A 22,838-nucleotide genomic window follows, 5' to 3' on the forward strand; every position below is an offset into this window, starting at 1 on the left:
CCCCTGTCTCATGACGGCCAATCACAGCGCACTCCGCCCCCTCCTGTCGCGCGGCCACCAATCAGAGCGCGTTCTGGCCACCGCCTCTCCTCGCGCCTATCCGGCTACCGCGGCGGGGCGCGCGCTGGGCTTTGTCCTCCGCGTCTGGCGCGGGGCATTGTGGGGCTGTGCGGGTGTCTGTGGCGGGCGCAGCTGCCCTCTTAGGAAGGCCCGGGCCGGGTCCAACCGGGCGAGCTCTCAGCGTCTCCTCGGCGCTGAGTCCCTCCGCTTTGCTGGGAAGCGGAGCGGCGGCTCCGGTGGGCTGGCCTCCGGGGCGGAGGAAGAGGGGAGGAAGGGAGCCGCGGCCTGACGGCTGTAGGGGAAGTGGGGAGGGAGGCCCAGCCACCCAGTGGGTGCTGCTCCTGGGAATGGAGGAAAGCAAAAATTTCGAGAGTTGTGGGGTGGGTTTATGACTTTATTTTTTCTTTATAGGAAATGTGTGGGGAGTTTTTGTGCCGTGAACGTTTACCGGGGATTGAAGGGGCAGCAGCTCGAGCACTGCCTGCCTAAAGCAGTTAAAGCGGAAACGGTGATCTCATACCTCTTTCCCAGGGATTGGGAAAGCAGATTTGTGGTTAATGTGCAAATATCTTCTAGGGATTCTGAGTTTGTGCTGCTCATGGCACTGAAGACTAAGTAGGTCTGCATTATACAGCCCTGTTGTGGCTGCTTCAGGATGAGAAGCAGCAGCCCTGGAAAACTGCTTGGAATCATAGAATCATAGGGTTTGGGTTGGAAGGGACCTTAAAGATCATCTTGCTCCAACCCTTGCCGTGTACAGGGATCCCTTCCACTAGACCAAGTTGCTCCAAGACCCATTCACCCTTGCCTTGAGACACTTCCAGGGATGGGGCAGCCACAGCTTCTCTGGGCAACCTGTGCCAAGGCCTCACCATTCTCACAGGGAAGAATTTTTTCCCAATGCCCAGTCTAACCGTGCCGTGTGTCAGGCTGTTTATGCTGAGTGATTTGGCGCAAGGGGATGTATGAATTGAAACCAGTTCTGCTGTGGAGCAACAGAGTTAATGGTGTCCTTTGTATCCCTAGCAGACAGAAGAGTAACTGGATCTCACACACTATTTTCCGGATTGTAGATGTAATCATCAGATTATTATTGTGTGTTTACTAGATTGCTTTATGGGAGTGAGGATTCCATAATTTCTTCTGGTGAAGTGTTAAAAACATTTAACTTCCCTAAGTGCACACTCATTTGAGGTGTTCTGTAATTCTGGGAAGATATTTGTGCTGTGAGTATCCCTGGAACACAGCAGTTGCATAATGGAGCACAGAGCGCAGTGTCTGCTGGAATCAGAAATCCACTGTATTTTCCACAGCATTGTAAACAGGCAGGAAAGAAGGGTAATGCTGTAACACAAGTGTTCACTCTTACATGATTTTTTTTGGTAGTAGTATTCTGCAATGGAACAGGTTCTCACTGAAGTTATGCCCCATCCCTGGAAGTGTCCGGGGATAGGCTGGACAGGGCTTGGAGCAACCTGGTCTAGTGAACAGTTGTCCTGTCCATGATTTGGATGGAACAAGATGATCTTTAAGGTCTCACAGTCTATCCCATTCCATGATTCTGTGATTCTATTTAGTACCAGAACAGATAGGTAATGTCATAAATCCATCAGTGAGTGTAAGAATGGTTGTTGAGGATTCCCATTACCCCTGTAAGCTGCTGTAGGAGTTGCTTGAAAACACGGTCAGCTCACAGCCAGTGAAACAGGTTCTTGTGATATTTCACATTGATGTTGGCTTCATTCCGTGTTATTTTGTCAGAGTACCTGAACTGAAATTCTACGTGTGTATGTCTGCCTCTGGGCTTCAGGGCACAGTGGGGATGAGAAGGAAGACTGGAGTGTAATGAATTGAGGGAGAATGGGGAGCACATGCAGACCTATGCAGCAGTATAATTTGGGAAGAACATGCTTAGCTGAAAGGCAGTGTTGTGTGAATATGGCCACTCTGTAGCTCCGACACCGTGGGGACACATCAGGGGGTCTGACCCTGGGGAATGGCAGCATGCAGGGATGGGGGCAGCAGGCACAGGACAGGTCCTTGGGCTGGGAGCAGCCTCGGGGCAGCTGGAGGCAGGGCAGGGAGCTGAGGGAGGCAGGACCACAGGGAGGGATGGGAGTGTGAGCTGCCTGTGCCTGGACATCCACTGTGGAGCCATGTGCCTGGTCCTCCATAGCAAACCATTGGGATCTGAGGCATGGCAACCCTCTGCTGTTGATACAGGACTGGTAAAGGTCTGGTGTCCCCCAGTCATTTTTCAGTCTGGGAAATTGTATATAGTTCTGGCACAGGTTAAGCACACACTCACCAGAGAGCTGCAGCTGCTTGCTGAGCCACCCAGAGGTTGGATTTCTCTTCATGGGCAGTACCTGCCCGTTGCAGCAGCTTCTCAGCCTCGAGAGCTCTGAGTTACTCCAGGATGGTTTTCCGAGGCTGTTGTATACTGTCTTCCAGTGCCCAGGAGATGGCACTCCTGCATTTGGACAGTGTGCAGCTGTTCCCCAGATGCACCAGAGGTTGCCTGAAGAGGAAAATCCCATCGTGGGCTGGCTGTTTGGCTCTGCTGGGGAGGGAAGTGGCCACATTTTCAGGGTCTGGTGATTTGTCCTGTTCTGGGAGATACCAAAGCTGGGGTGGTGATCTGTGAGAACAGTCTCTGCTCAGCAGGCAGGCGTTCCTGGGTGCGTATTGATGGCGCAAACTCCAGCAACAGGTTGTTACTGTTAAGTAGTTATCACCATAGAGGACCTGGAGATGCGAGGTTCATGCAGCTGCAGCTCCTCCAGGTGTGAAGACTTTAATTACAGCCAGATGAAAGCATCTGGCATGAGGCATCTACAAACTGGATTAGGGTTCCACTGAGTGCAGCTGTCTGTGTTGGGTTTACCCCACCCATTTATACTGTACATCCATCGGAGGTATCTAAGATCTGTGCCTGGGTGTTTTCCAGGCACATGTGCTTCTTTCAGGATGTGGGGCTGGGAAAGAAGTTACCAGGAACTAGAGAGAAAAGAAGTGGTTTAGGTCTGAAATGATATGTGCTGTGTCCCTCTGTGGCTCAAGCCAGTGAGCAGATGCTCATGACACAGGTCTGGTTGGGATGGCACATTCCACATCCTGTATTTATCCAGGATCCACTGTCATGGAGCAGGAGGTTGATGCATCAAGCCCTGCCTGCCTGCCTCTCTCAGGAAACCTCAGAGGTGAAGGTTTGGATTTAGACTGGATATTAGGAAAAAATTCTTTCCTGTGAGAGTGGTGAGGTCTCAACACAAGTTCTCCAGAAAATCTGTGGCTGCCTCATCCCTGGAAGTATTCCAGGCCAGGTTGTTCTTGTGGAAGGTGTCCCTGGTCTAGTGGAAGGGGAATGGAATGAGGTGAGTTTTAAAGTCTGTTCCAACCCAAATGATTCTAGGATTTGATAATTCTTTGATTTTAAGGACTGTGTGACCACAAGGTGTGTAAATCCCACCATACCCAAGCTCATAGCTGTTCTCTGTCACATTTGTTGTTTGTTTCCCCTCTTCTGCTGGGTCACAGCTTGGAGTAGGTTTTCCTGGGGCTGTTTCTCAGCTCAGTACTTGGCTCAGTGCCTTGGCCTGTGTTGTGCTGAGCTGAGTGCCCGTTGCTATAATTTTACCTGTTTGTGTCCCTTGATCTGTATTTGTTCCCTTGAAAGTGCAGGGAGATCCATTAAAGCAGAGGCACTGGGTAAATACCGCCTGCTCCTCACTCCACCAGCACCCGGGATCAGCGATTAACTCTGGGTAAACAGAGCCGACTGCCAGTCAGCCCTTGGCCACAGCAAGGAGGGTCAGGGGACCCAAAGTGCTCCTCCCCAGGTGTGTGGGGGATGTAAAGGCTGGAGTTGGATGTAAAAGCTGGACACTGCTGGAGCAGGACACTGGCATGGAACTGAACCTCTGGTGCCTGGTGGCCATTGGACGCATCCTGCTGATGGTGTGCCATGGGCGGGATCAGTCACCAGCAGTATAAATAGAGCTGGCAGCGAATCTGCCCTGGGGAATAACTGCTGAACCCTGGAGCGAGGAACAGACAGCGTGGGCTGGGTGGAGGAGGTGCCTAGGAGGAGGCGTGATGCCAGTATCCTGTACTGGGGAGCCCAACAGCATGTGCTCGATGCCAATGCAGTGCCTGTAGGGCTTCAGCTCAACCGGGACGTGGATCACAGTGCTGGATCAGATCCATAAGAGCTTCCCAGTGGGCGGCAGGAATGGCAGGAGCTCAGGTGGGACTACCAGGACCTTTCTTGGAGCCTCCAGTTGGGCCTTGCCCCATCTCCGACTCTGACTCTGAGACGGAGGATCCCAGAGCTGTGGGTGGCACAAGACCCAACGCTGCAGCACAGAACTCCTCCCAGGTCATTCACAGTGGCCATTTCATGGTGTCATGCCCGCACAACGACTCACTGCCCCGGCGACGGCACCACCGTACTGAGCCCGAACCAGCTGATCCCCGGAGTATCGATCCGACCCTTACCTGGCTCTTTGAGTGCATGAGCCTGGAGTACAGGTGAGTCCCAGGGCTCTCGCGTGTGTCTTACAGACCCCCAGCTAGCTGAAGGCAGGAGGCTAGCTGAGCCCCGTTCCCCAGCCAGGAATATTTTTCCATCTGACCTCCTCTTCCTCTTCTCCATGGGCTGTGATGTGCCATATGCTCAGAAATTGCCATCCTGGAAAGTTTCAGGGAGAAGGAGCTGATGTTGGGTTGTTGGCTATGGAGCCAGGTGAGAAACTTCTCTGTTCACATGTAGCTTGACTCTCCTCTGCTCTCCAGTGAGATCAGGTATCACTGTGCCCAGCTGTATTTCCCCCATGGCCAGGCCTAGCACACTCTGTGGAGCAGCAGTGACCCTGTGGACGGCTAACACTCAGTTCTTTGGCAATCCGGCCCAGAGCAGGAGTCCTGCCTTCCGTCCTTGACTCTGTCCCCGTGTCCTGAGGTTATTCCATGGCATGCAGCAGCACTGGGACTGCATGGCTGCATGGGTTTTGCCCAAAGTCTCCTGAAAGCTTTCCTCCTCCTCTCTGCAAAATCAGATGGGTGACTACATTGTTCCCCTGCCACACAAATTGCCAAAGCCCAGTGACAGCTCTTTGGTGAGAACAGGACAGACTGCAATGTCTCCTATGGCCACGGTCCACATTCTTGGAGGCAGCTCCCCTCCTTTGCCAAGCCCCAAGGTTTTGATTTCTCTCCAGCATGGCATCAGCATGACTTGCTCTTTTAGAGTCAGTGCCAAACTGCTTGCAGAGCTTTCCCGAAATGTCCAAATGTGAAAACCTAGATGATGATGTCCTACCACGTGAAAGCAAAATCTCAGCAAAGCAGCCTTGAAGAGATGCCCATTGCCTCATCCAGGGTGTCATCCAGTGGCTGAGCTCTCAGGTTTGCCTTGGAGTCCTTCAGTACTCAATGCCATAGGGTATGTGGTCACTGCCAGGACATCCTTGTGGATGCTGGGCACAGAGAATGCACTCCAAAGGTACCAGTACCCACATAGCTGTGGACATCTGACCCGTCACCATATCCCAGGTGGTGGATGGGATCATCCCAGTTTGCCAGCACAGCACAGTTCTGCTCCAAGGGGCTAGGGAAGGCAGTGCTCTGTGGGAGCACAGGGAGCATCAGTGTGGTGTGACCCAGGTGAGGATCATGCTTCGTGGTTGGGCAGGTCACCCCTGAGTGCCACAAACAGGGGACGTAGAGACACTTGTGACCTCGCTCTCTTTTCCTCTCCCAGTCCCATTCTTTCCATACCTGGGCCCTGCAGCTTTGAGGCTGAAGAAACAAACTGTCACACCAGGGTGCTCAAACTATAGACATATGTGCAAGGTGCAAGGTAGCTTCAGTGTGCCCCTGGGCTCTGGAGCTCCCAGGCAGAGTGGAAACAGACAGGGTACAAAGACTTTGACAGTTGGAGTACTGCGTGTGACTGGGGGCTGGCCATTCCACTGCAGTCAGGGCTCCATTGCTCCGGTTCTCCCTACCCCCTGGACTCTGAGTGGCTCATTTCCCTCCTGCACTGAGCATGGCAGTGCAAATACTGCCTCCTATGTAGTGGGACACTCACCCAAGCCTTGCCCTGCACCCATCCCTACACTTCCAGGGACGGGCCAGCCACAGCTTCTCTGTGCTGGGACCTCACCTCCCTCAGAGGGGAGAATTTCTTCCCAAAATCTCATCTAGCCCTGCCTCCTGACACTGTGAAATCATTCCCCCTTGTCCTGTCACTCTAGGCCCTTGTCCAAAATCCCTCTCCAGCTCTCTTGGACCCTCCTTAAGCAGTAGGGGGGGGGGGGGGGGGGGGGAGGGTGGCTCTAGGGTCTCCCCGGAGCCTTCTCTTCTCCAGGCTGGACAACCCCGGCTCACTCGGCCTTTCTTTTGTAAGTACATTTTTGACACATTTGTAGGCAGCAGCTGGAGAAAGGTATCAGGTTGGGAAAATAGATTTAAGTGGTCTTGGTGCATTTCTTCATTTAGTGGTGTCTGATTTGATACTTCTTTACATCACCTGCCATTTCACCACTCCCTTCCCAGACAGTTCCCAGAGGCAGCGGGGTCACCAGCCCAATACCCTCCAGCCCTCAAGAGAGCACCCACAGTTAAGCTCAGACTAACTTCCTAACCAAGGAGAAACCACTGTAAGCTGTCACCTGGGAGGCACCTGTGGAGTTCTTCATCCAGCCCTCGTGCAGGGCAGGGCTAGATCCAAAGCCATGTCAGATTGCTCAGGGCCATCACTTTGACAGATGGAGCCCTAGGATGTGAGCCCACCACCTGTCCAGCCTGCCCAGGGCTGCCACTCTCCTGCAAGGAATTGCTGTCCATGGCTCTAGTTTGGAGTTTACCTGTTCCAATTCTTATGTCCATTTCCCCTTGGCCTTTCTCAATGCATGTTTGAGAACTGTCTGCCTCCATCTCCTCCTTTGGGCAGCTGATGGCAGTAATTCTCACTTCACCTTCTTCAGGCTGAACAAACCCATCCTTCACACTTACCTTCTGTCACATATGTAAGTCCCAGCCGCCTTGATATCCTTTTCCAGGATCACTCCACTTCAATATCCCTCTTTGTCCATCGGACACAGTGTCCAGACTTGGCCATAACAGTGTGGAGCAGAGAGGAAAACTATCCTGTCTCCTGGTGAGCTGTGACTGCTGCAGCCACCCATCATTTGCCATCTGAGCTCACACAATTTCAAAGGCAACTCACTAAGCTTTCCCTAAATATTTTTCAGTGGCTACAACTAGAATTCCTTCCCTCTCCAGCACTCCCCCTCTGCATTTCACAGACATTATAGCAGTCCTGTCTCAGCCTGAACAATCTGGGGATATGACTTATCTTCTTTCCACGGGCAGGACTGTGCATCACCTCTCACTGGTAAAGAAATGTTCCCTCCTCATCAAGGTTTGCTTCCAGCAGTAACTTGTTCCCTCAAATCCCCCCAAAGAGAGGCAACTCCCCTCTCTGAGGTCTTCCTCCTAAGGCTAGGATGAAGCAGTTCCTTTTTACCTATATTCCAGGACATTTAGAGCAGCTTCCTGCTTTAATGATCCTTTTCCACTCCTCCTGCAACATCCTGCATTCCTTGACTCCTTCCCTAGAATGTTGTTTCTCCATGTAGCCCACCTGGCTGTGTCTCATTACCCAAAAAGCTGAGGGTGGAGCTGAGCTCCTTGAGGAGCTGCTTACACTATGACCTTAGCACAAGAAGGCTCATCCTCTCCATCACCACACCCCCTCCTGTCACTTATTGTCGGGAATCACTGACATGGGGAACATCTTCTTGAAGGAAGGAAAACTGGGGGCAGATTGGGAGATATGAGCTGCAGTCACTTGTGGTCTCACCTGGTGACGTCTGTCTTGGTAGGCAGGAACAGAAGACTGGGAAGTGACTTGGAACATATACTCTGCCTCTCTTGTGTTTTAAAACAAGGTATCTACTTCTTATCGGCCTCTGTCTCCCCTGGGAGAGGAGGAATTGCTGCTACTGATTCTCTGATTCACAGTGCCTTAAATGCTCACCCAGGGGTAGTGAACACCAGGCAGAGACTCCAGGGATACACTTATACTGATGGGTTCATCATCCAACCCCATTTTTCTTCTGGAAGAAGACCTCTGTTCTAAGGGGTCTGATGAATGGGGAAGGATTGTGCTTGGGCTTAACCCACCCACGCTGCACTGTGGCTCTGCTGTCATTAGTGGCAGGGAGTTGCGCTCCTTTCTTGTCATTCCCTAAGGTTTTGATGCTGATCCTGTTCAAGGATTGTGCTGAGGGACTGGGCTGGTGTGCTGGTGCGGCCCTGCATCTCTCCAGATTATGCCTCTTTTCCCTGCTCGTCTTGCACTTGATGAAGATGAAAGTACTCATGTTGCCATGAAATCAAAGACTGCAACACCTGAAACTGCTGGATGGGTAAATGAATCACAGACCAAACAAGGTGCTGCTGGACCCATGCCAGTGTTGGACCCAGGCTGAGCCCTGTTTCCACCTCACCCTATCCCACAAACGCCCTGTCGCCAGTGGCAGGATTCGTGTTCCCCTCCTTCTGACAGTGTAGGGCACCAGGACCCCCAGCCTGTTTGGGGCACCCTATACCCCTCCCACGGTTCAATGTGAAGTTTGCATCAATCTCCCCAGGGGAGATAATTGCAAGGAAGGGTGGGGCCCTTTTCAAGGCAAAACAGGGAGCAAAGATTGGCCTGGTAAGCCCCAAAACTGAAGGGATCATTAAAGGGGGGAAAAAGGCATTTGGTGGTAAAGTTCAAAGGCATCTCCCTGCTGCCTCCAGGTCCCACAGCAACTCCTAGCCATGGCCCACGGGCCTCGCACGAGGCCAGTGTGTCCCACAGGCTCAGGCTGCTCCTCTCAGCTGGCTGTGAATGAGGAACATGCCCTTGACCAGCAGGATCTGGCCACGTGCCCAGGAAATCTGTCCCTTCCATTGGCTCCTTCACTTGGCACCATCTTGCTGTTTGCCTTGTGCTCCTGGGGAAAGTTCAAAATCCCGGTGATAGCGGAGTGATCAGTATCAGCCTTGACTCTCTGCAGGTTGTAGTCACAGGTCCTTCCCCAGGCCCTGGGGCTGTGTGTCAGGGTGGTTCTCCCTCGGGAGACCATCCCCATCCACTCCTGCACCTGCTCCTAGACACATCCCTGCATCAGGCTCTGGAATTGTAGGGCTCCCCAGTCTTCCCCTCTGCCAGAGGCAGATTTCAAGGCAGGTCAAAACAGAACCTACCAAAATCATTATTTGAGAACAGTTAAAAGTTTCACAAGTTTGAATGAACAAGTCAGAGGCTTCATACACCACTCTCATCCCCAGCACCTCCCTGGGGACACTGCCTGGTGGCACCTGAAGGGGCTGGGAACAGGGGATACAGCACCCTGACAGCAGCTCAGCCTCCCCCTTTCCTGCTCCACGCATGTACCAAGGAAAAGTGGGAGTCAAAGCAGCACCAAGATACTTAGGGTACAAACTGTCTGCTGAAGAGAGACATGGCTTCCCAGGCAGGAATGCCATGCAGCCTGCAGCCAGCAGCTCTCAAAGGGACCCCTGGAGCACCTGACATTGCTCTGAGGCCATTGGGAGAGCTGGAGAGGTTAAATGGACCCCAAAGTAAGGCAGAGGGATCCTGTCCTTCCCCACAGAGCTCCTGGGGCAGCAGGGCCCTCAGGACCTCCTGGGTGCATGAGGGATTGTGTCCCTTGGCTGGATGGAAACAGGGAGTGAAATGAGGCTTCCTTTCACTGCAGATCCCATCAGGGACATCACCACCCACACTACGATGAGCTGCAGAACAAACACAGCTGCCTCTGGGTATCAGGAATTGGGAAGCAGGGAGCCCAACTTGGGCTGGGGTGGGCAGGTTTGCAGGGATCAGTGTGGAGAAGAGGCTGGGGCAGCTCTGTCTGAGGGCAGGGCTGATGTCACTCTGTGTCTGTCTTGGAGCACAGGCAAGTGTTCCTTAACATCCTGAACATCCTCCAGTGTTGTCCTGCCTTTCCAGACCCTCCACAGTGGCTGCCCTTGACTGCCCCAGCTGAAGACAGCATTTCCAAGCCTTGCCTGGTGTTAAAGGGAAGGTCAGAATTAGATGCCCAAACACTGAGATGAGGCAAGAGTCCCTACAGTACATGTCACCACACATCTCACCAGGAGACTTGCCTTCCTGTCCCCCAGGGCCAGAACACAGCTGGCTTGGTCGGGGGCAGCGGGATTCCGCCTCGAAGCTGAGGTTCAGGCATCAAGGAATCAATGCCTCAGTGTGCTGCGCTTTAATCCAGGGGTTTGAGACACCTCCTGTGGGTCTGTGAAGCTCAAGGTTTAGGTCTGTGCTTCTCCCAGGGTGTGCAGAAGCTTGGAATTCTCCTGTGGGTGCTCCCACAGATGCCTGGCAAACACCTGCAGCGGAGCCACATGCTCCTGACTTCCACCAGGCTGGTGGCCCCTGGGCATCTTTCAAGGTGGTACCCCTCAGCCTCCCCTTTGCTTGGTGTTTCAGTGGGAAGCTAGTATCTCCAAAGTGGAAGAATTTCAAGGGGCTGCGACTGCTTTGCTGGGATAAAATTCGACTCAACAACGTGATCTGGAGAGCATGGTACATCCAGTGTGAGTATGGGCCAGACCCCACTCTGCCAGATGCCAGGCTGTGCCAGTGGGATGGGGCTGGCATTGGAACAACCATGTACAGGTGCAGAGATAGGGATGGGGCATGGATACAGCCAGCTGCATTCTCCCCTGTGCAGATGTGGAGCGGAGGAAAAACCCTGTGTGCAGCTTCATCACCCCTCTGGAGGGCATGGAGGCTGATGAGCACCGAAAACCAGAGGTAGGGCAAGAGTCCCTTGCAGCTCTCTGGGGCAGCAGCAGGTCTGTGTGGCACAGTGGGGATCTGGGGGCACGATGCATTTCATAGATTTGCTGGAAAAGGTGTTTCTGATATGGCGCAAGGAAAGCAGCCCTGCCTCTGGGGTGCTGGGGCCAGGGAGCTCAGCCGTGACCCCCTGTCCTGCCCCCCAGGCTGTTGTGCTGGAGGGCAACTACTGGAAACGCCGCATTGAGGTGGTGATGAGGGAGTACCACAAATGGAGGATCTACTATAAGAAGCGGGTGAGTGGCTCTGCCCGTGCTGCTCCCCATCCTGTGCCAGTGCCAGCAGTGGGATGGAAGAGTGTGCCCAACCTGCAGCCGTGGCTCACAGGGCGGGATGTGACAGGCTTTTGCCAGCATGGGAGGGGGATGCTGGCTGGCCCCCTGAGCTCTCCCTGCCTGGGGGGTGACGTAGGCTGTCTTCTCCTTCCAGCTCCGAAAGTCCACACGAGAGGGAGAGATCTGCAGTCCAAAGCAGGTGAGCCTGCTGAGAAAGGGTGGGAAGTGGGAGAAAGTGGGGTACAATTTGCATCCCTGCACTGGGCAGAAGGGCAAAGAAAAGCCCCAGGGTATGATAAGCCCATTGGAATGGGATGCTAAGCATCTGGGATGCTGGATTCACCCTCTGGAAGCAGCAATGTGGCAGGCATTAAGGTTTGCAGGGAGCATGGGAGCTGCCATGGGGAGCAGCCAGGGAGCCAGACATGGACCCTGCCCACAAAAGGTGTCCACTGGGCTCCTTTGCTCTATCTCATGCAGGACGAGGATGTCTGGAGGCCAACAGAGAAATGGTGCAACCAGCTCTTCTGCAATGTAGTGCCTATGCTGCTTGGGGATGAGGAGGAGGAGTGTGGGAGCAGGCAGCATTTCGATTTGGACACCTTCCTTTCGGACATATCTGATACCCTCTTCACCATGACACAGATGCCCAGCACCCACCAGGCACTCCCCGAGGATGGGGGTAGGTGTTGCAGACCACGCTTCAGCAGGATGTGGAGGAGGAATCCAGATGCTGCCTCTTGGCTTAGACTCTGAGAGCTGCCAGTCATGCTTTTGGGCAGGCAGGGTCCGCTGGCACCTGCCCTGATGGAGCAGGGGGAAGGGGTGTTCTTGTCCTGCCCAAACAGGGGCCACCAGCGGAGGGGATGCTTAAGGAGTGTCTGGGCAGGGTGAGATCATCCCCTTCTCCTGTAGTTCCCTATGTACCAGCATGCGCTGGTACAGGTCCCTGGCTGAGCTCCCCAGGGACCACAGGCACCATGAAGGACTTTGCCCCAGCCCTCAGGGCAGGTCTTGCTTCCATAGCCACTCTTTGTTGTACCTACCTGGCCATGTCCCTCAGGCATCTGCAGCTCCAGCCAGGTCCTGCACCAAAGATCAGCCTTTCACTGGGGTTCCTGAGAACTGGATGAGGCCCTAGAGGTGCTGATGGACAGAGTGGTGGGATGGGATGGCCTTGGCTCTCCACAGGGTAGGCACCTATCTCCCTGCTAAGCACAGGGTGCAGTGATACAGGGTGACTCTGGGGTGACACAGAAGAGTGGCAGCCAGGTAGGTGTCAGGGCAGTGGTGGGAGCAGCCCTCAAGGTGGGTCTTGGGGATTCAGTGGCTGGGCCTTGATGTTCCAGCTCTGCCCTCTTCCAGTGTATGTTGGGAATGCTGACATGATACAGCCGGATTTGGCACCCCTGCAGCCCAGCCTGGATGACATGGACATATCAGGTAAGAAGCAGCCTGGATACAGTACCACATCCCACCCAGCCCTGTGCCCTGTGACTGCCTAAAATGCGGGGTCACAGGTTTGGCCAGTGGGAGCTGCTGAGACAGGCAGAAAGCACTGGACACCCAATGGCATAGGAAAAGCAGCATGGATGGGCAGGGGCTGAAGGCAGAGCCTTGTTATGACTACCTGCCCCTGGAAAGAGCCATGGAAGGTCAGGAAGGGCTTGGCCAGGAGCTGTGGGAGGGTATTTCTACAAAAAGAGGGTATTTCCGGGAGTGCCAGAGCCCCTCATTTTGGCTGCAGATAGGGGAAGTACAATTGTCCCCCAGAGGAAGAGGAAACCTTTAGAGGGTAGGTTCTGCAGAGTCCCTTCCTCACCCCGCACTGCCCAGCAAGCCTGCGTGGTTGGCTTGGAGCTGGGACCCTGCACTGGGCTGTGCTACATTCTCTGGGGACAAGTCACTGTCCCTGCCAGGCTGCCCAAAGACAAATCTGGTGCTGTTTTCCAGCTGGGGGCAGCTGAGGGAACACCAGCAAGTGGGCAGTGGCAAACTCCCCCATGCTGCCATGCAAGCTCTAAGCTGTGAATGTCCATGCAGTCAGCTGGGGACATGTTCTGGTCTCAGCACTGCCCCCAAATGCCAGGGCATGGCACTATTGGGGGCCAGCTTTGCCCTCAAACATGCTAGAGCTGGTAGCCTGTGCACACTGTGCAGAATAGGAGCTGGTGGGGGTTGATGGCTACCCAGCTATAGCTAGTGGCCCTGGGCAGCACCAGCATCTCCAGACCCCTCTGTGAGCACCCTGGAGCTTTGTGGCCCATCTCCACTTCCTCCAGGAGGAGGAAAAAAGGGTACTTGTACCATATGGCTGTGGAGTGTTGCAACACCAGATGCTGGCAGAGAGCAGGCTGGGCACTCCATATGTCAGGGCTGGTGGTGGCATGGGCGCCCTTGGGATGGATGCTTTTGGGTTGGATGAGGTGGGAAGACTCCTGCCAGCACCCTCTCAATTCCAACCATAGATCCCATCAGAGTGAGGTGTGCTAGGAAGAGGGACTGTTGCCATGGCTGGTGCTTCACCTTCTGTCCCCTGGTGCCCCAAGTGGGCATCATTTGCTGGAAGGTGTGACAGCTCCAAGTGGGTCAAATTGACACTTGGTAAGTGTCCCTTATCCCAAGAGGTCCTGTATGGTGTCATAGCAGCTCCAGCACCTCTCTGAGGGCCCAGCATGGCCTTAAGCTCAGCAGGAGATGGCAGGAGCACAGTGGTTCCTGTCTGAGCCAATACATCATCAGGTTGGCTTTTTTCCTAGGAAAAGGCCTGCGTTTTGCTTCAGGGTGCTTCTTGGCAATGAGATGGGTCTTACTGCAGACCACAGCATCACGAGGAAACATCTCTTCCTGCTCTGACCATGTCCAGCACCTCAGCCCAGGGACACTGCTAGGGCTGGAGAGGGTCCCAAGTCTAGCTGTGGCTCCTGCTCTGCCAGGCTAGTGTGTTCTGGGACAGAGCAGCATCCCATGGGGCGCTTGGAGACCTGTTGGTGGGAGTTTTGTCCTGGATGGAGCAGCTCCCTGGGTGACAAGGGGTTACGTCTGAGCACTGTGTGTGCCATGTACCCCTGGGGCTGTGGGGAGAGGAGATTGGGGTGCTGCATGCCAACCAACCCAATTATGTCCCAAAAGGTCAATTTTTCAGCAGGGCAAGCAACTTGGGAGCAAGGATCACCCAGCAGCCTTGTGCAAAGCTACACAGGGCAGGCATGTGGGGTGGGCACCATGGGGTCACAGGGCTGTCATTGTGTGGGGTGGTGTGGCAGAGCTCAGTGCCTGTCAGTCAGTGCCTGCAAACCAATCCCCAAATGAGGAAGCATCTCGTGTCTGCGGCGGGTGCTGGAGTGCAGTGTGAAGCAGATGGAGAAGTCCTGAAGGCAGAGGTGAAGGAGCAGTCCAGCCCTGTGCCCCGCTGGCACCGTGCTCCAGGTAGGATCGGTGCTGGGCACTGGGGCTGGGCTGTCCGTCCCATGGGGTGGCAATGCCCTGCTGCACTGCAGGGCTCTCCCCAAAGCCTGGGACAAGTGCTGGAAGGTCTTTGGGTTGGGAAGGCCCAATCACATTGGAGAGCATCCCCAGGTTTGAGCAGGATAGCAAAGGTGTGGTTTGTTGACCACACAGTCTCTTTTCCCTTGAGCAGGCTGTGCCCTGGCCATGCTGCACTGCCTGGAGCAAAACAGGGTGATTACAACAGTGAGGAGGAGCACGGGCAAGAGCTACAGGGTGAGGAAGGGGCAGGAGAAAGGGAGGGAAAGGCTCCCAGGGACTGCCAGCCACCTTCCATCCCTGTAGCACAGTGAGAGGCTCAAGAGGGTCTGACAGGCACGGCGAGAGGCACAATCGGATCTGACAGCCTGGGTACCACAAATGCCTATGAATACCTGCAGAAGTTCAGTGCTGGTGGCGGCGACATCCTGGTGTGGGCATGGCTGAGGTGGGGGCAAGGTGGGGCTGGACTGCATCCCAGGAAGGCCAAGCTCCTGCCTGGCAGCACCGCAGCACACACAGAGTGCTGGCCTGTGGACGGGCAGGGATGGCCCTGACATGCTGTCAGGGATTCACAATGGCTGTGGCAGGGTTAAGGGGCAGTCTGAGAGCTGACTGGGACATCTCAGCAGTGGCTCTGTCCTGTCTCATGTCGGTGTTCCCCTCAGATGGCAGTGCTGGCATGCTGGAATCATCACCGTGCCCAGTCCCATGGCATCCCACAATGCTGGCATGTTTGTTCCTCTGGTGTAGATTCAGCAGGGTCTCAGGCCTTTGTGAATCCCAGACAGGGCAGCCCAGGCGCTAGAGCCTGAACCACAGATGGTGCCCTGAGCATGGCTGTGCACACCAGACAGGCAGAACTAGCAGCAGGGCCTGGAGCTGGCATTGCCAGTGCCAGCCAAGGGCTAGAGAGCACAGCTGGGTGCTTCCCAGAGGACATGCAAGTGCCTGTCCCCAGTGGCTGCTCAGGCACTGTGCCTGTGCCAGGGGCTGCCAAGCAGCAAACCCAGTGAACCCTCCTGCTCCATCCTACAGGGAAGCATCCAGCAGTGCCATCCATATCCCACAGTCATCCTCTCCATGAAAAACCCTCCTTGTGGTGATGCCAGAACCAGCACTGACACAGGCACTGAGCCAAGGCATTCATGGGGCTGATGTGCCCAGGGAGACAACTGCCAGAAGTGTGGGACCAACCCTTTGCGCTGTGTTGTCTGGGCCTCCGGAAGGACCAGGGCTGTAGGAAGGAGAGAGGAAGGGAGCGGGAGTCGCGGCAGGGTCACGCGGCTCAGCTTTGGGAAGGCCATGGGATGTGGTTAGCCGCAGGCTGCGCATACAGCAGCGCTGGACTGGGCAGCACAGAACTTGTCACCATGCCAGGGGACCATCTCCACGGCTTGGGAATGCCGTGACCTGATTGCCCATCCCCTCTGCTGTGGCTGACCCCCAGCCAGGGTGTCACAGTCCCTGCCCCAGCCTGGGGCTGATACAGCAACACACACCCCTGGGAACAGCTCTGGGGCTGGAGCACATGGAACTCAGCTGGGTGTCAGGGATGGGGTCCCCACACTTGGGTGGAGTTCCAGGTGGGTTTTTCTGCCCCTATGCATGTGGCAATGCTGGCCCTGGGTGAACATGTGCTGGAGCTGCCTGGCCCCAAAAAGTGCAAGCTGCCAGTAACAGGGTATGTTACTGGTATAACTGGCGTAACATGAAGTAACCACTCGTGCCCCAGGGTGTCCCCTTCCTCTCCGGGCAGGTCCACTTGTGCCGGTCACTGTGTCTCCACTTGGCTCTGCAGAAATCTTCACCAGCCACCGGCCACCCCTGTCTCAGACACAACCGGGCTACCAGGATCCATCCTGCTTCTCGCCTATGGCTGAGCCCCTGTTCAGCAGCGGGGAGTCCCTGATGGGTGCTCGGAGTCTGCCTGTGAGTCCCGAGGCCCCAGTCCTACCTGGCACCCTCCTCCAGGTGAGTGGGATTCCAGCTTGTAGCCTGTGGCTTACTGGTGGTGTACCAGTCACCCGCCCTGACCCTGCCATGTCTTCTGCAGCCCAGTGATGCCTCCCAGCTCAGTCTCCACAGCACCTTCCCGGGCTCTGAGCTGCCCCCGGCCCCCCTGCCCCCTGAACACCCCGACGTGGCACCCAGCAGCCTCAGCCCCCAGCTCCGACACAAGCCCACACTGCAGTACGACTTCCCTGGCAAGTGCCTCAGCCTGGAGCCACCAACACCCCACTATGTCCCCCCCATCCCATCCCCCCAGGCACCACTGCTGAGCCTGGAACCCTCCTCCTCCCCTGCCTCAACCCCCCGCTCTAAGTTCCCCTACAGCAGTTCACCTGACCCCTCACTTGTCACCCACGCTACCTCCCCTCCCTCGAGCCCTTGTTTTTCCCCCTGCATCCCAGGGCTGGGCTATGCCACAGGCATGGGGCCGCAGGGATACCCCGGCCCTGCTGTCTCCCAGCTCCTGCCCCAAGCCCTGCTGGGCAACCCCAGGTTTGCCCCCCCCAAGGGGCTGCCCCAGGGTGGAGGTGGGTGGCCCAGGGCAAAGTCCAGCGGCACCAAGGCAAGGAGGCTGCCAGGACATCCCCTGTCCCACCTGCCTGAGCCCAACCCCTGCCTGAGCCAGCTCCTGACCACAGGTAACAGGGTTGGGGGGCTGTGGGGGGACACAGGAATGAGGTGGGGGGCATGCTATTGTAGGGAACAGAGTGGGGACCCCATTTCTCCCTGGTGTTGGGACGCAGGGAATACTGGGCAGGGCACATGGCAGTCCCCATAGCGGGGTAATTCCAAATCCAGGGGTGAAGCCATGCCTGAGGGATCACCCTAGGTCAGTGGCCTCAGGGGGAGATGCGGCTCAGCCCCAGAACTTGGCTGCAGGCACTGCTGAGAAGTTCCTGTGTCCCCAGTCTGGTCTCTATGGCCCTGTTGGCACAACGGGCTGGGGGGTCACTGGTGTCCTGCCTGATACGCTGCCTGTGGGTGTGATGGGACAGGTCCCTTGGGCACTGTCATGGCCCTCTGCTTGCTTGAGGAGGTGCTGGGGCTCCCTGCCTGCACAAGGCTCCTAAGAACATCCCTGTTGTGAAGAGAACAAGAGAACACCTCCAGAGGTGCATCCCTGTTCTCTGGGGCAATCCAGCAGGGAAGGGGCTGCAAGCGGTTCTGGTGTAGGGAGGGGCTGGCTGTTTCCTGGGGCAGGGAAGGTCACCCCAGCCCCACGCAGCAGCTCCCATCTGCTTCCTGCCCCCTCAGCCAAGCAGGACCTGGTGCTGGATACCCCTTGCCTGATGGGTGCAGGACTCATGCCCACAGCCCCTGTCTCACCGGTAAGCACTAAACAACCCTCTGGGTTGGGAATTTCCTTCTCCTGGCTGCTGGGGAAGGGGCGGAGATGGGTTTTGGGGGGGGTCACACTTTGCTGTGGGCTGGACAGAAATGGAGGGGGCATGTGGCTGGGGGATAGTAGGAGTTGCCTGAGTTTCTTCTGTAAAAGAACCAACGCAGAGGTGAGAGACATCCCGCTTACATCCAGGGCTGCTGGGACTGCCCCTGCAGATGGTGGCATGGGGCTGCATATCCCCCTTCCCCATCCCCTCATGGGGGTTTGGCTGCCAGTGCCTGGGCAATGGCCAGCCTGGTGTGCATGGGGTGCTGATCCCCCACCTTCCCCTTCCCTCTGCCTTCTCCCAGCAGCAGAGCACTGTCCCCAAAGTCCCTGCCACCTTCCTCTCCAGAATGGCCCAGATGAGCCCAGGACTGGCTCCTGGCTCCAGCCCTTCCCAAGTGTTGCTGCACACAGTGGGCATGCAGCCGAGCCCCCTACAAGTCCCCAAGGCAGAGCAGCTGTCCCCCACCTTGACTTGCGGTGAGTCTGGAGCACCCCAAGGAGCTCCACAGGGCACTGGGGTTCCTGCAGAGAGCTTGGACCAAACACTGTGGGAATTTTCATTTTGGCTTCAAACCCAGCTATTTTCATTTATCCAGCTGAGCATGGAGGGTTCCTTCTGTGCCCCTTCACCTGCCGCTTTCTCCAGCAGCAAAAGCAGAAATAGAGAAAGACAAAAATGGAGCAAAATGTCGGACTGTGGTTTTGAAACCCCAGAGCTTGGTTTTGGAGCAAGAAGCATCCGCTTTCACCCACAGTAACCAGCGCAGCTGCTGGAAACCAGGCTCTGGTGTTCCCAGTTCAGTTTGGTGCTGCACACCACAGCCTTCCTGCCCTCGCAACTCTTTCCATGGAATTTCCACCCCAAGAAATGCTGGGAATTTAAAATGTCAAATCCCAGATGTTCCCATTTCTGAGCAGCTGTAAAATGAGTGGGATTTGGGATAATGTGTGTTTGGAGGCTGAAGTGGAGCATACCTATCAGCTGAGTGGGGTGGATTGTCCTGGGGTGGGGGCAGCACTGTGGGATGCCCCTCTCTTCCCATCCCAGGTGCTGAGAAGTCACCTTGTCACGAGTGCTGTCGCTATCCCTCTCTTCATAGCAGCACCTTCCCTTTTTCAGGCAGTGACTGGCCCAAGCCCAGCCAGGCTTCCCCAGGACCCACTGCAAAGCTGGGCACTAGCATCTCCCTGCACCAGCCTGTGTCCCGTCTGGGAAGGCCTGAGTCCAGCAAGGTATGGCAGGAGCTGCCAACTTCATATGCACCCCCTTTCCTCAACCCCCGAAGACACCATCCACCCTCACTTCAAGCTTTGGGCCAGCCTGTCCACAATGGGGCTGGTGGCCCATGGCTGTCCCTGCTGCTGGGAGGTGCCTGATGGCACTGACCTGCAGCTGGAGAGCCGCCGCATCACACACATCTCCGCTGAGCAGAAGAGACGCTTCAACATCAAGCTTGGCTTCACCACGCTCCACAGCTTGGTGAGCACACTGAGTGCTCAGCCCAGCATCAAGGTGAGCACCCAGGGCCAGCCCTGGGCATGGGGGGACATGGCATCACCCAGAGATGCTGCATCCCTGCTGTGACCCACAGTACAGAGCTCCTCTCCTGTGCCCCAGACTGTGGTGCAGGAGGCTAGAGCACACAGCAGGCACACAGTGCGGCCGTGCGAGGGTGGTCTGGGCCCCCTTCCTCTCTCACCCCACGGTCCCCCAGATCAGCAAGGCCACCACCCTGCAGAAGACAGCCGAATATATCTGCAAGCTGCAGCAGGAGCGGGCAGCTCTGCAGGATGAGGCACAGCGTCTGCGGGACCAGATTGAGGAGCTCAACGGCTCCATCAAGTAAGGGGGCCATGGCGGGGAGAGATGGGGGAGCACTGTCTGCTTTGGGATAGCCAGGCAGGGCAAGCAGCTGTGCCAGGACAGCAGCAAGACATGGCAGGTCTCCCTGGAGCACCTCCCAGCTGACTGTCCCTCTTCAAACCCTCTCTGTGGGAGGGCTGGTCCTCAAGAGGCAGGATGGAGTTGGGCCAGGTCACACACCTGCCCTGGGAGGGGGACATTGGCTGGTAACTCCTGCTGAGCTTCCGTGGCTCCCAGCCTCGTGAACGTGGCCCCACGACACTGGTTGTGCCCCACAGCCTGTGCCAGGAGCAGCTGCCGGCCACAGGGGTGCCCATCACACGCCAGCGCTTTGACCACATGCGCAAAATGTTTGACGAGTATGTTCGCTCCTCCACACTGCAGAACTGGAAGTTCTGGATCGTATCCTTTGGGGTCAGTGCCTGCTGCTCCCTCTTACCCTACACCAGACACTAGGTGCTCTGGTTCATCTGCTGCTACTGTGTCTTTGGGGTCCCTCAAGCTCGGGAGACTTTGGGGACCACAGGGAGATGTTTCCCAGCCAAAGTCACATAGTGGGAACACACTGATGTTCTGTGGTTAGGAGGGATATTCTTCTCCAAGGGATCAAAAACAACTGAATAAATGGTTCTCGGGAAGAAGGGAAGTGGATCTAAGCTTATGGAGGGAATTGCTCCTGATGACATGGGAACTGGCTCTGAGAGGCAGCAGCCATGGATTAGGATAAGCCCAGACAGAAAAGTGGGGACATGATGACTTCATCTGAGTGGTTGCATGGCATACCCTGGAAACACGGATGGAGAGGATCAAGGAATCAAGGAACCTGTGGGCAAAGGGCTGGATCTGCTCCTCTGTGAGTACGGATTAGACACACTGGGACTCACTGGCAGAGCCTGTGAGGTCTGTGGAATCTCAAGTGGCAGAGTGATGAAAGGCACTGCTGCCCATGGTCCCATCCAGCACAGGTCATGTGGAACAAGGTAGAGGTGACTTCTGGGGGAAGAGCTGGGGAACTCCTTCCTCAGGACATGGGGTGCCATAAAGCCAGCACGGGCTCCAGGACATGCTTGTGGTGGGAGATATCTCTGTGGAATACTGTCTGCACAAAATTACCAGGCTGGTCCCTGCAGGCTGGGAGCAACAGGGGAGCTTTATGAGACACACTGGTGTCCTACCTTGCCCCTGAGCGCTTTGCTAGCTGGTTCCCTGACCTGCTCTGGAGGACATATCTTGTGTCTCAGCAACGTTTTCTGGAAGCTCCAGCCATGACAGGGGGTTTGCATCTCTTCCGCTCCCTACCCACGTGACACTCATGCCATCACCCCAGCAGTCTGGGCTAGTGCCAGGTGTGGTGCTGTGCTGGGAAGGCACTCAACAGATCTGTTCCATGGCCTGTCCTGCCGCCCCAGTAGTTCTGCTCCATGTCTAGACAGGAAAATCTGTCCTGCTGCCATAGGAGGGTGATGCCCACACTGGGAAGAGTGACACCATTGTCACAGCAAAGCTGGTCCTTAACTCTTCTGATCCCACCAGTTCAGTATCATCATCCGGCCTCTCTTCGAGTCTTTCAATGGCATGGTGTCCACAGCCAGCATGGAGAGCCTCACCCAAACATCCCTTGCCTGGCTGGACCAGCACTGCTCCCTCCCGGCGCTTCGGCCAAGTAGGTGCCTGTGCCCGGCTGTGGAACCTTGAGCTAGCTGGGTTGGCTTGGACTGAGGGAAAGACAGAGGCGGAAAGGACAGGGGTGTCCTGGGGGACGGTAGGGCTTATCTGTGGGATGTCCCGGGGCTCCTGCTCACTGCTTTCCTGCTCTCCTGTCACACCCACGCCCCAGCTGAGCCGGAAGTGCCCTAACCCCGTCTCCTGGCAGGGCAGGCTCAGCCCTCCCCAAAGCCCCTCAGGGTGGGTTTCACTTCACTGCGTGTGCTGCGGGAGCGACCGGTCCCACCGTTCCGGGGGCTGGACCGGGCTGGGCAGCGCCATCTTCCCCAGGAACCCCCTGTCTCCTGTCCCCGCAGCCGTCCTGAGCTCTCTGCGGCAGCTGAGCATCTCCACCTCCATCCTCAGTGACCCGGCCCGTGTCCCCGAGCAGGCGGCACGGGCAGTGGCGGCGTTGGGACGCCCCAGCGCCTCCTCCTCCTCCTGACTGGTCCGGGTTTTCCGGGATGTCCCACGGGCACCGGCGTGGGGAGCCGAGACTGCGCGAGGGCTGTCCCGCCCCGACCCCCTGCAATAAAGGACTTGCTGTGCCACGGACCCCGCGTAGTTCTTCAGCTCCGGGGCCGCTTTGGGCACGGCCGGGAAGGCCGGAGGGGGACCGGGACTTGAGAGGGGTATTACTGGAGGGGTGAAAGCCATTACTGGGAAGGGAACCAGGGGCTGGGGGGGGATGAGGGAAACCGAGGTTGGGGGCAAGTGAAGGAAGAGGCTGTGGAGGGGTGGTGCGGGCAGGGGCTGGTGGGAGCGGGGTGATGGCCTGGGCTTGCGGGAGCAGAGACTGGAGGGGGGGCCGGCGTTGGGGAGCATGAGGACAGGGGCTGGGGGGGCAGGGACCGGGATAGGAGGGACGTAGAAGCTGGGGGTGGGATGAGGGACGCCTGGTTTGTGTGGAAGGCACGGGCTGGGGTCGTCAGGTGCTGGGGGGCTGTGGCAAAAGAGGGTCTGGGGGGTTGACGGGGCTTTTTGGAAGGCAGGGGCTGAGAATAGGAGCTAGACGGGCGTCGGGGGTGTCGGTGGCTGAATGGGGGACGGCTGAGGGGCGGATGCAGTATCGCCGCCAGGGGCCGCCCTGCGCGGATCACCGGGGCCGCGTATGCGCACACGGAAATTCACCCCTTGGTATCGGTC

At 56.5% G+C, this 22,838-nt stretch overlaps 1 protein-coding gene across 1 annotated transcript; it reads left to right on the plus strand.

The window, feature by feature from the left end:
• The first annotated feature begins 179 nt into the window (after window positions 1-179).
• Window positions 180-22,815, plus strand: MLXIPL (MLX interacting protein like). Its single transcript, XM_058854037.1, has 18 exons — window positions 180-4,593; window positions 10,589-10,695; window positions 10,833-10,915; window positions 11,107-11,196; window positions 11,390-11,434; window positions 11,716-11,917; window positions 12,601-12,678; window positions 16,523-16,695; window positions 16,778-17,372; window positions 17,989-18,062; window positions 18,427-18,601; window positions 19,245-19,357; window positions 19,518-19,637; window positions 19,840-19,967; window positions 20,267-20,390; window positions 21,522-21,651; window positions 22,010-22,324; window positions 22,681-22,815. The coding sequence occupies exons 1-17, from the start codon at window positions 4,295-4,297 to the stop codon at window positions 22,135-22,137; spliced, it is 2,664 nt and encodes an 887-aa protein (XP_058710020.1). The 5' UTR covers window positions 180-4,294; the 3' UTR covers window positions 22,138-22,324; window positions 22,681-22,815.
• The last annotated feature ends 23 nt before the right edge of the window (window positions 22,816-22,838 follow it).

The sequence above is a fragment of the Poecile atricapillus genome, chromosome 21 (assembly GCF_030490865.1).
Source record: "Poecile atricapillus isolate bPoeAtr1 chromosome 21, bPoeAtr1.hap1, whole genome shotgun sequence".
In the NCBI taxonomy this organism is placed as follows: Eukaryota; Metazoa; Chordata; class Aves; order Passeriformes; family Paridae; genus Poecile; species Poecile atricapillus.

Coding starts and splice junctions, on each gene's coding strand:
- MLXIPL (XM_058854037.1), top strand. CDS start 4,295: ATGGCAGGAGCTCAGGTGGGACTACCAGGACCTTTCTTGGAGCCTCCA. Junction 4,594..10,588: donor TGCATGAGCCTGGAGTACAG/GTGAGTCCCAGG, acceptor TTGGTGTTTCAG/TGGGAAGCTAGTATCTCCAA. Junction 11,918..12,600: donor GGCACTCCCCGAGGATGGGG/GTAGGTGTTGCA, acceptor GCCCTCTTCCAG/TGTATGTTGGGAATGCTGAC.